Source organism: Lepisosteus platostomus, chromosome 26 (assembly GCF_059453375.1).
Source record: "Lepisosteus platostomus isolate fLepPlt1 chromosome 26, fLepPlt1.hap1, whole genome shotgun sequence".
In the NCBI taxonomy this organism is placed as follows: Eukaryota; Metazoa; Chordata; class Actinopteri; order Semionotiformes; family Lepisosteidae; genus Lepisosteus; species Lepisosteus platostomus.
The window spans coordinates 12173845-12186068 of NC_142636.1; the positions used below are offsets into that span (position 1 = coordinate 12173845).

Sequence of the window (12224 nt, forward strand, 5' to 3'; positions counted from 1 at the left end):
TAGTGTGTTGAGGAATGAGGATGATATAAACTGAAGGAAAGGATATAATGTCTCACCAAAACACAGTTCTGTTCCTTTGTACTTCTATTACATTATTACATTCTTAATCTATATACATTTGTGAAGTGCAAATTAAAAACTCAATGCCAACAGATTAAAACCTTATGCTAAATGTTATTTGAACCGCACGCTACAATGTACAGTAACCATCAATGACAATTGCCACAACACTGGAGATTATTAAATTGTGTAAAAGTTTGTACATACCTGAATGTTTATGTATGTGGGTTCCTCATTCTTATGAAGGTCTGAAATCTTGCCCATTTTCTGTCTACTTCATTAGAAAAAACAAGTAGATTGAGGTTGGGAGGGATGTTAAAGTGAGTCATACAAGAGGAAAAAATGTACATTGCTTTTTCATTTAAATATTCATATTCCAAACGAATCTGTTAAAAAAGCAAAATTCTTAATTCTGATGATCAGAAAGAAAAGTAGTAATAATAATTGCCATAACTCCTGCAGGAAAATTATTTAACGAGTCCTTCGAAAATTCCAATAAATGTTTCTATCTGACAAGGATTCTAGATTGAAGTTGTATAAAATATACAATATATATGATAAAACATCATCATGGTTGAGAATGTGGAGAACAGACTTAGGAAACATTGAAAATGATGTGTGAAGCATAGAGTGCAACACTGCATTATGAGTACGTGTTAGAAAGTATGTGAGGTAATCTCAAGGTATACAGTATATAATTTAAGCCTAATAAGAAGATTTTTTTAGAAAAGGAGATATCTGAATGGCATGTATAGAATTACTGCTGAGATTTCTAAACACAACTTTTGCTAAGTATGCTAGGAAATACCTGTCCTTAATAGACAAACAAATCATTTTAACTGGGGTTCTGATTCTAAAGTGTTAGAAAGACTGTAAAATAATCAAGCTAATGTTGTTGTAAACTGTCACATTTTGTTTAGAAACCGCTTAAGTGATCACATCGCACAGTTCACATTACACAGAAGGGTGACTCTTACTTCTTGGCCGAAGAGTAGTCTGATGAAGAAGGCTGATTTTTGGATATGTTACAACCATTAACTGCTTCACCAATCACTGCACTGCAAAAAAAGACATGGGATAATAATCCACTGCGCATTTGACTGATGAAAAGCATGAAAAAGCAGCCATTCTTGAGAGCTATTCATATCTCTGACCATTCAAATGCACCCACTTTGCAAAATATTAGAATCAACTATTGTATAACATCGGGCCTTTAGCATGCCCAAAAGGAGCTTGAGGAGCTGGTGGCATGCACCCTATTCCTCAAGGTCCTGAAATCTTTGCAACCAATTTGAATCCAACAGTATTGCCATCTTTGAATACATGAATGCCATCTTACTCACACCTATAACCTATAACCTGCCAACTTTACTGATATACAACAGTACTAGCACCTATAGATACTAGTGCTACTTCATTAAGTATATTACCCCAGTTGGAACAATCACCCCTTATCTGTACTCTTTTGTTTATTCAGTAATTTAAGCACTTCCCTTGAAAGCCTACCACCTGCAACCAAATAATTATTTTTTGAGTATAAAAAGCCTGCTTATGATCTCAAGACTTCATAACTTGATCCTGTTTGACTTACCTCTTTCTCCTGTGTGTTAGCTTCGGTGCTCCGACAATCAGAAGGATTAGGAGAAGTACAGCAATGGGGACAGCAATGTAGATGTAAAGAAGGAAATCTGTATTGAAAAATCAAGTAGGCCATTTAAGTGGATCAGGACACAATGTCTTTTAGTTGCACCTACACCTGATATACATTGGTCTGACTGTGGAGAATGGAAGGTGAGCCCTGCTAAAGCAGTGTGGCAGTGTGAAAGATTGGGACTGGGGGACTCCTGATTGTCAAAGAAAACAAATACTTTTCTATATTCATCTCTAGGAGCATTTGGCTCAAACATTACTGTCTTTATTCTGTAATTTAGACGTTATGAACCTGAAGCCTGTCAGTGTCTGCACACAATTTGACAAGAACTGCTGACATCTATTCAGCTTAAAGTTAAACATGATTTTTTCTCTGGTTTACAGTGTTGTGTACATAAATTGATCATGTTATAAGTTGTATTATGAAGACCAGTTCTGTATTCACACTAGTCATCTGTGAATTAAAATTTGTCTCAATCTGCGCTTAAGGCAAGTGTTTTTCACCTCTACACCATCCATGGTGTAGTCTGCAGGCATTGAATAAGATTATAAATCATATTTTGGATTACAATTTCAAATTTTTTCCTGTAAATATACATTTTTCTTCAACATTAAAACATTAGAAATGTTGTATCAGAACTCATAGATGTAACCTTATGATCCGATTTTAGTAGTACTAACCTTTATTGGACAGCAAAAGGTCTTTGATTACTTTGCCATATGTGTTGTTAGCAACACAGGACACCTTCTTTGGGATGCTGTCTAAGTGTAGGGTGGCTGTAGTCACTGAGTTCTGGACCTCAGAGCTGTCACTGGCCCGGGTTTCGTTAATAAGGTACCAAATGATGTTAACATCACGTTCGGATTTCACAATGCAATGGCAAGATACTCCTGTTCCATTGACTTCACACTCTGATTTCTCCAGAATCTCTGGCTTCACTGAAAGAGACAGAATGGCTCCATGTTAAAGGAAAAGTAAAGAATAGTCAACCTGGAAACTTTCTAAATCACAAATTCAGAGAAGGTAAAGGGTGAACAAAACTGCTCCAGCGGTCTGTCAGAACCTACAGTATGTACTGGTTCACTAGGATCAAGGATTAAGCATACTGAAAGGATTATGGAGTGTTTAAGTCAGCTTGGCTAAGGGCTAACCTCCTGGCCACAGGACAACGAAGCTGGGACCCACCTGCAGAGAGAGGAGTGACCAAGCGATAGCTACCGAGGTGGAGGTGGGATGCAAAAAGATGCGTGTGAGGGAGAGAAGGGGCTAATGTACAGTATTTATCCTTTTAGGAGAAGAAATGACATCAGCAGTGATTAGGAATTAATGGCAGCTGAGTCTGATTGACCTTGGCTGTTGTTATCCCTACTGAACTGTCATTATAAATTATCTAAAATTGTTAATGTAATGCAAATAAAAAGACTGGCAAAACTGAAACATGTTTTTGCTGTATAGATCAATGGGTCTTCTTGCTATTACGCGCAAAGTTATGGAAAAAATAATTAGAGGTGAATTAGGAGACTTTCTATTTATCAATAAAATTCTAAAACAGGGGTGTCAAACTGATTTGCTATGGTGGAGGGAACAGATCTGACTAACTGTAAATGTACTCCATGCACACCATCAATCAAAATATTGTCATGCATGTCGTTGTTTTACTTTAAATTAAAATACCTCCCTTTAAATGCAGTTAGTATTAACAGTCTTGGTGTCTAAATTAAATGCCAGTTTAGTACAACTAACTCATTACCTTCTGAGTATGGGATATGTTTTTTAGCACAATTAACCATAAGTGTTTAAAAACATCCTAGTAGTGGTTATGGTTTACAATGTAATTGTTTTGTAGGAAAGAATAGTGTTGGGACTTAAATAATAAGAAATTGGGATCTAAATAAGAATAAGTGGAAATGACTACTGTATATACTGTGTATTCGTAGTATGTCAGTTTACAAGCTGCATGTCAGAAATGTGGGCCATACTGGCCCTGAAAACTGTGATTTTGAGGTGTTGATAAGGCTTACACAGCGCTTGTATGAGAACTCAGAAGTTGCTCACCTTGTTTCGTTATTAGCAGAGTTTTAGAGATTTTAACTGGGAAACTAAATTGGCAGTGGAAGTAAGGGATGTCGCATTTTAAAAATAAACACAGAAATTCCGAACATTCTTTGCAACTTATCAATGGCATAAAAAGAGCAATGTCATCTAGCATGAGTTTCATAACTATTACCATTGCTCTTTAGTAGCAGCTACCAAACAAGGGTGTCAGAATCAAATTAACATTGAAACATGAAGTGGAGGACACAAACAGATATTACAGGAGAGTAAAAACTCAAAACAGGTGCCATTGTTAATACAAATGTTTGAACTGCCCAACCATACTGTTAAGGATTCAGATCAGCCTGTTAGTCTAACATACATACTCCATGCTGATAGCATCCTAAGGAAATTGACCCAGGGCCTAAGGGCTGTAAGGCAGCAATGCTAACAACTGCATAACAGTGCCACCCAGGATTGATCATAACACACTGAGATATGTAGAAATGTATAATGAAAAGTAAAGCACATAAATACTGTAATTGGACATGGGAGACATCAATCCTCAAGGGCCGCAAAGCAGGACATCATCTTTTCCCTTACCTTCTTAATTATTTAATTGAACTATAAGTTTGGAGATAAAATCAAACCATCTTTTTTGGGTGTCAAACAGTTACTAAAATAATAGCTGTAAAACACACAGGATACAGAAACATACAGAAACAAGGGAGATGTCATTCGCTGTAGTGCCCCATCAATTTTAAATATCCAAATATATTTTCCAGGACAATCAAATTAGTTCTGGAACAGGCCGGGTCACTAATAATCATTAAATTATTCTTTACAATTCTTACCCTCACTATATTTAAATACTAAATTGTGAGTTGAAATGGGCTCCTTAGTAAAAAAAAAAAAAACACCAAAAAAAGGGCAAACAACTTTAAAGTAAATGGAAATTTTAACTCACACACGTCGCTTGGATTGAAATACAGATGCAAATACTTTCCACTAAAGTTAACTGTGCAATTTGCAGTCTCCTGGATATTTTTCAGGGTAATGGATGAGCTCCACTCCCACTGGCCATTTGTCACATTCTTCACATTCCTTTTAATATCAACTGTGTTTCCTTTGTTATTCCATGTGATACTGGGTGGATATTTTGGACAAAAGCTGGTAGCAGAACATGTGGCCTGATCATCAAATACATTTACTGATGGACTTGGGGAAGCTGAAAGATAACATGACATGTTAAAGGCATTAGATCAGTACAGGCTTTCAATTTTCTACTCTACTGTTGTTTGGAGAGGAGAAAAATAAATCTCACCAAGTAATGTCAAGAGCCAAACAATTTTCATAACAGGGGCTGAATGTTTGAATTCCATGAAGCGGTTGAAAGTTGAGTGAAAGTTCAGCAGATGACACACAGTGGAAGTTCATATTTGTTTGCAAACGTGTGCAGCAAAAAAGGCTAATCAGAGGTCAAGCAAAAGGCAGTTCCAGGAAGAACTCCTTTTTATCATCGCAAACTGTCTCACATTACGTCTAACGCGGTCGTGGTATTCAAATCTAAATTCAAGGAATTTGAATACATCATATTTGCCGCTTTTAAAACACAGCTCTTACTAACCCACTTTTTTGTTCCATAATTTAAAAAAAAACAATCGGCTAAGAATATAATTACGTAACAAAAAAATCGATCTTACCTGATATCTCTATTGAGACTTTGTTTTTAATAAAGCTATAGTCGTTGGGATGTTCAATTTCAATTCTGAAGTAAAATGGACCATGGTCACTTTCCTTAAGCCTGTCAATCATTAGGGAACAGTTGTTCTGCTTAATCTCACCAACCAGTTCTGTTCTATTTTGAAATTCACTAACAATCAAACTCTTACTGTCAGAGTGGAAAATCACTGCATTTTCATTATCTTTCCATATACTTATAATTTTTTTATTTTTGAGTGTTTCTGGGTACTTGAATGTACATGGTATGACAACACACGAGCCTTCGAAAGCAGGTATCTTTTCGGGAACATCGATACTCCAGTCTTCACAGAGGATGCTGGAATACACTGGATGCAAAACAAGTTTTCTGTTAGAACATTTCTCTCAAGGTGCCAATAGCATTGTTCGGAAAAATCTGGTTAGGGCAAGAAGAACAAGAAATGGTTCATTCCACATTCAAAAGTAAAAAGAATGTGATCTTGATCATTACTTCTCTAAATGTTTAACCAGTCTTTTTCCTGTTTGTCAATGTAAAGGACACGGCTTACTGTATCTCAGTATTAAATAAACTACCACTGTTACTTGGGTCATAGTCACAAAGAAAACGTCCACTATTCCAAATCATCCACCAATCTAAATGTTTCTAAAACTCAAGGCTACCATCTTTGAACTACAGTATATACTGTAAATATAATATTTCCTTATCTTCATTTACTTGTGAGCTGTGTACATGTACGTATATGTAACAGAAACGCATACAAAAGTGGTGAGTAGGAAAACTGGCCTCTACCTTGCAGACAGAAATAGAGAATCAGCTGCCTGTGACTCCACAATAACATCCTCATCTTCTGCATCAAAGGAAACTCAATGGGACTGTGCAAAGAAAAAAGACAAGTCGTACAGCAGAACAAGCAGTCATGGACAGACGCGTAATGTGTAAGCCAGACTTCTGAATGGTAGGAAAAATCTTAGCTTACTGCTTTGGTCATTTCATATCTGCAAAAATATATAAGAATCACATCAACATATTCCTTCAAAGATCCTTCAGAGTCAGAATCTGCAATATGACTGAGACATTTGTTCCAGACAATGATTTTGTATTGACAGGCCATGTGTTGTTTCTATTCTGAATGATCTGCTGATGCCCTCAGTCCTCATACTGCTGGTTTTTAAGAAATCATCCTTACTTCTTTGATAACGTTCAGGGTTCAGTTTAATACTTGGATCAAGGACTTCCATAATCTTCTCTGCTCCAGGCTGATAAGACTTCGTTCGAGTCTCCTGACTGAGTAGCATATTCCATTTAGACCAAGAATGATAATGATGGCTGAATTTCACATTTATCCAGGACAACATACAATGCTTAAGAAGCCCGGCTAACAGTTTGATTAGTTAGAATATACCTAAAAAAGCAGTTCCCTAATGGTTTACTAAAAAGCTCTGAGTAAGCTCAAGAGAAACCAGAAAGATAAGTAGCAATCACAGGCGATAAGCTTTGTAAAACATTTTTGAATAAATGTTTTCCATGTGCATTCTGTCTTTCTCTTTCTGTTGTACAGTATGTCAGGCATGAAGCTGGATAAAGCATCAGTGAAATGTCGCGTGACCTTCTCTGCCTCAAAAGTAAAAGAAAGAGTAAAATGAACATTGGAAATAGTGATGGGATATAACAAACCTGTTTAAGGTTTTTGAATACAAATTGTCAGGAATTTAATGGGTTGGATATGGGATGAATTTTACATTCCAGTGCTGCATTCTTAAGCAATTCCTCATAAATGTGGAGAAACATGCTTGAGGACATAGTACAGTACGCTCCTAAGATATGGTTAATAATAGTGTAGATGAGGCTACTGCAGGTAGTTTGACTGAAACAATTGTCTAGATCATGCTACACACCTGATTGTAACTTTTAGACAACCAAAAATGTTTATTTCCCGATTTTGTAACGGTAATGACAATATGAGACTTTTATCCTTATTAACAAGTACTCTAATAAATATTTTGCAGGTGTTTTGCATCCGACACCAGACATGTTGTTTCACATAGCTGAATCTGGCACTAAACCTCATTTGCAATATGGAACACATTTTCATATCCATTACATCCATTGTGTACAGTACACAGGATATGCCAATAACATGGTTAAAATAGTCTTTACAATACAGCTAGGGCAGGCAGCAGCCAGGATGCACAATGATTTTACATTCATTTACTAATAATCAGTAAATTGTTTTAAACAGTTAAGTAACAACAAGACATCAAAATTGTTGGTCCTTAAAAAATAACAACTCTATAGGAAACATAATTTATCCACATCTGACATATACAGCGGACTTTATATTGGAAAACTTTTGTATTTTGAAACAATTTGTGGAGATACAAATTGCTGTAGTTTTTTTTCCTAATACACTGGTTTCAAACACCAGACCAGAATGAGTTCCTTGTCTTGAAAATGTTCTCTGTTGCTGAATAATGATCACAAAAATCACTACTAAATGCCACTACTACTTAAACAGTGGAGAGCTGGACTGAAATAAAAACTAGTGGCTCATCAGAAGCAATACCTCACTGTAATACCTGGCTGTAGATGAATATAAAAAGGTATAATATGCGAGTAATACTTACATTACACCAATTGCTGATGATTGTAGAATTTGTTCAGTCAAAAATTATTTTAATGAACAAAGTTGCAAGTACAATAATAAAGTATACTTACAATTCCATACAATTTAAAAGCCCGGTATTCAAAATTCAAGAAATGCAGAGAGGTAACTTTAGGGAAGTTCTCATAGTTCAGAAATGGCTTGTCACACCAGTTTCCTGTTCTGATCCATGTAAAAGATTTTTGTCATTATTTTATCAGCAAATCATTTTAACAGGTCAGCTTGTTTTTTTTCACAGCTCAGTTTTTTATTTCATCACAATATTTTTTTTTTGTTTTATTTCCTTGACAGCAGCAACATTTTTCACAAAACAATAACATTTTTACATATTTTATTTAGAATCATAACTGAGGCGAATTTGAAGTTAAAAAATTTGCATTGAGGGTCTTCATACTTGGACAGTCTACTTGGTGTGGTGGAGGGGAGTCCCCATTACCTGTAAAGTGCTTTGAGTGGAGTGTCCAGAAAAGGGCTATATAAGTGTAAGCAATTATTATTACTTGGCATACTGGATATTCAGAACTCCCCCTATGAATAAATTCACAGACATAAATGCACAACAGTGTTGCTATTTAATAAATTCCATTCATGTTTGTGCCAAGCGTGTTGAAGAACTGCTTTTGATATCATTAAGAACAGACAATACCACTGTTAGATCTTGTCTAAATTATGTTGAGGAATTCCAGTTACCACATTGCTAAAGGGAACACGTCAGTGACGGAAAAATTAGAAAAACGTCAGCGTGCCATACTCTTACAGGTTAAAACAAATGAATCTCTTCACTTTTTAACCAAAAAAGAACTTGACAGAAGCATTTGAAATCCTGAAATTCATCAATCTATCAATTTTCAAACTGCATTATCCAATACAGGGTCTTGGGGGGGGCTTAATTTTCATAAATTAATGAAAAAGTTAATTGAATAGCCAGCTTCATGACTGTGCTGCTTAGTCACAATGTTGAAGCTGCTAACAGTATGTTTTTGGACTGTGGGAGGAAACCCATGCAAACATAGGGGGAAAATACAGAATTTATGCAGCTACAGGAGTACCCCAGATCTGTCATTGAATCCAGGACTCCGGCTTACCACTGCACCACTGGCAAATATGAATGCTCAAATGGAACATAAATCTGCAGACACGAAATTGATACTTGTCTTTAGCAAGGTTAACCCAAACTGTGCTGAAGCCTGAAGACCATCTTCACTACTGGATAGACTGCCTCGGATGATTATTCCACACGTCCACCTCATTGAAATATAACGATATAAACTAAACTAATCAGCACAAGTTTTCACAGAACAAAGTACAACGTGGATTTTAAAAAAAATGCAGAATGATTACACTTAGAATTCATTATTTAAATAGATAAAATATCTAACTTCACAAAAACAAACATCAGTCAAAAGCAAATCTATTTATCTGAACTAATTGCATTGAAACCTGACGTCCCTCCCTAAACAAACTAAACTTGCCAGAATGAAATTGCAGGCACACCGGATGGACAGTCACTCAGCATGTGACACATACTGTATAAGCCGAATCTCCAAGTCAACCTTTTTTAACCGTTGCAACATATACCATTGCAAAATAAGGTCACAAAAGAGCTCACACACTGATGTAACATAACAATGAAAGATTTGGTGATATACAGTAAAATGGTAAAACACATTTAAAAAAAAACTTTTAGCATGTTATTTTTATTTTTGCATGTTACACAGTGCCAGAGCTGTGTAGGTTTTTTAGTAGCTATCACGTCATTGCTTATAAGTCATGCTTGTCTGCACAAATTACTTTGTTTTGCCAATCACTATTTGTAATCAATATGAATGGATATATTCTACTCATACAGTCCATGCCTGGTTTTCTTCAAAGTTTGTTAATATAAGAAAGATTACAACCCCAAGGAAGCCCATCTAGTCCATTCAGTAGTTAGTAGGTGCCAAGGCCAAGATCAAAAAGTAACAGGGGGGTTTATTTCCATACCAGCTCAGCTTCTGATGATATTTGAGGCCCAGTTTAGAGTTCTCCCGACCTCCTTTTCTGTGTTGTTCATTGGTTCTCCTGGATTGTTGTTGGTGCTCTACAGGGCAGATCTAACCCAAAAAACAACCATTAAAAAACAAGTTACAACAAGCTACACAATAATACCAAAGGGTCTGACCTCACAAGGGCTTTCACTTTCACCTAGGGGTTCTTTATCTTTGCAGGCCTCCACCCAAGAGCAAATTAGGGCAGCTGTTTAGTTCACACTTCAGCATGAATTCGCATGTGGTTTAGGGTGAAATACAAATATGCTAAATTACTATAACAGAGTCATATTAACAAAACATAAGATGATAGTAGTCTTACGTTAACATAAATATCTTACAATGTTTATAGTAGAAACATTTTCAATATAAAAGCAAAAATGCAAAAAACTGTAGATAGGAATGAAAACACTTTATTGTACATATCACAGAACAGACTAGAAACTGTAGAAATATACAGTGAAGGTTTCCTAAAATCATAGGTAACCACAGGAAACCTAAACAAGTGCACAAATATTATTTTCATCTTTCATAAAGATATCTCTAATCCAAGTTCAGTGTGTCTGAAATTCTTGTATTCTTCAAAATACTAATGTAAAGGCTTGGTTTTCTACTGAACCATTAATTTGAACTTAATTTTTTAACTATTTTTTATCCATTTAGGTGTGGAAAATGGGAACCATAAACCTGACACTCAGCTTGTGTCAGAACTGTCAACTTGCACATTAAATGCTGCAAGATACCACATTATAGTCTTGATAGAATTCACAAATGTTGCAGAAAATATCAAAATAAAACAGATTTGATCGCATATACTGTATACTGCATAAAATATGACAATATTGTACATGTTTTGCAACAGGAACAAGCCTTTCACAACAGGATGCACAAGTTTGCAAATACTACATTAGTAGGGAACTTTCTATAACAGCATCACAATGACAATAATAAAATAAAAAAGAATATACGCTTTTTGTTAAATGGAAACTATACGGAATTTGGATGTAACTTATGACCCTAAGTTTATAATGACACAGTGCATACAGTATATGCCCTCTAAAATAATGTTTAAATTAGTGTGTTAATGTAAACTCGCTATAACGTACTGTATATTTAGGATTGTTTACTGCAGTCAGTGAGGAATGATGCAAACTTCCACCCACATATGCTGTGAGGTTATATACTGAGTTAATACTATCTTCCATTTAATGATATAGATTTGTTCTATTGCAAAATGACAGCAGTATAATAGCATACCCATTGGTTCATCGCAGTTTCAAAGCTCCAGAGACTACAATCATGACAAACAAGACACAAACTGCAGACATAAAGAGACAATGATAATTCAAGAAGATGCCTGTGAAGACATACATCTTCAGAACAATGGGTACAATATAGAATAACAGAATAAAGATGCTCAGAAGTAAAATGTGATCTTGATCCACTCAAAACAGAAACTTTGATAATCCCTGTTACACTACCATACAATTCAGTTCCAAAGACCAATTACATTGGTTCCAAAGACCAAGTACATTGAGAAACCCCCCATGTCCTAACAATTATAAACCAGATTGGAATGGAATTTTGACATGACATGTACCATGAAACCTTCAATGTACTTAGTGTCACCAGGATCTCAATTTAAAACACCATCTGAAAGTGTCAGGGCTCCAACTGTGGGCATACAGTAGTCACAGCCGAGAGAGGAAGAATGGGATTATGACCTCAAAATAGGTTGATTGTGATGTGGAAAGTGCCTTGTCTTGAAAGAAGAAAAAAAACATTTTATGTAATTAAAAGTCATATGTGAACATTTGGATTCAGGTGTGTGTGTAACTGGAAGGTGCCAGTACTTACATTCCACTTTTAAAGTCACAGAGCTCTCTGATCGACTCCCTCCATGGTACTGAGCTGTGCATGAAAGAAGCATTTTGTGCTCAGGGGCTGTTGGTATGAAACGAAGGACTGAAGCCGTAGCCCATATAGCTCTTGACTCATTTATGTGTTGAAATGATGTAGCATTTGAGAGACTCCAGGTGATATCTGGAGGGTGTTCTGGACATGTGA

The 12224-nt window shown here is 35.9% G+C and overlaps 1 protein-coding gene across 3 annotated transcripts in view; it reads right to left on the bottom strand.

Moving 5' to 3' along the window:
• The window catches only part of LOC148640181 (B-cell receptor CD22-like), a 15019-nt gene extending 4818 nt beyond the window's left edge, over window positions 1-10201 (bottom strand). The window contains exons 1-8 of one of the 3 annotated variants that reach the window (XM_088620403.1): window positions 8184-9310; window positions 6258-6340; window positions 5449-5814; window positions 4713-4973; window positions 2392-2649; window positions 1652-1748; window positions 1038-1118; window positions 268-334 (exon numbers count right to left, since the gene is read on the bottom strand). In XM_088620403.1, the coding sequence (XP_088476529.1) occupies window positions 268-334; window positions 1038-1118; window positions 1652-1748; window positions 2392-2649; window positions 4713-4973; window positions 5449-5814; window positions 6258-6340; window positions 8184-8191 (1221 nt within the window). In that variant the 5' untranslated portion in view covers window positions 8192-9310. Of the gene's footprint in view, window positions 1-267; window positions 335-1037; window positions 1119-1651; window positions 1749-2391; window positions 2650-4712; window positions 4974-5448; window positions 5815-6257; window positions 6341-8092; window positions 9312-10113 lie in introns of those variants that run through there. The other 2 variants (XM_088620405.1, XM_088620404.1) reach the window with 2 other exon arrangements.
• Between the last annotated feature and the right edge of the window lie 2023 nt (window positions 10202-12224).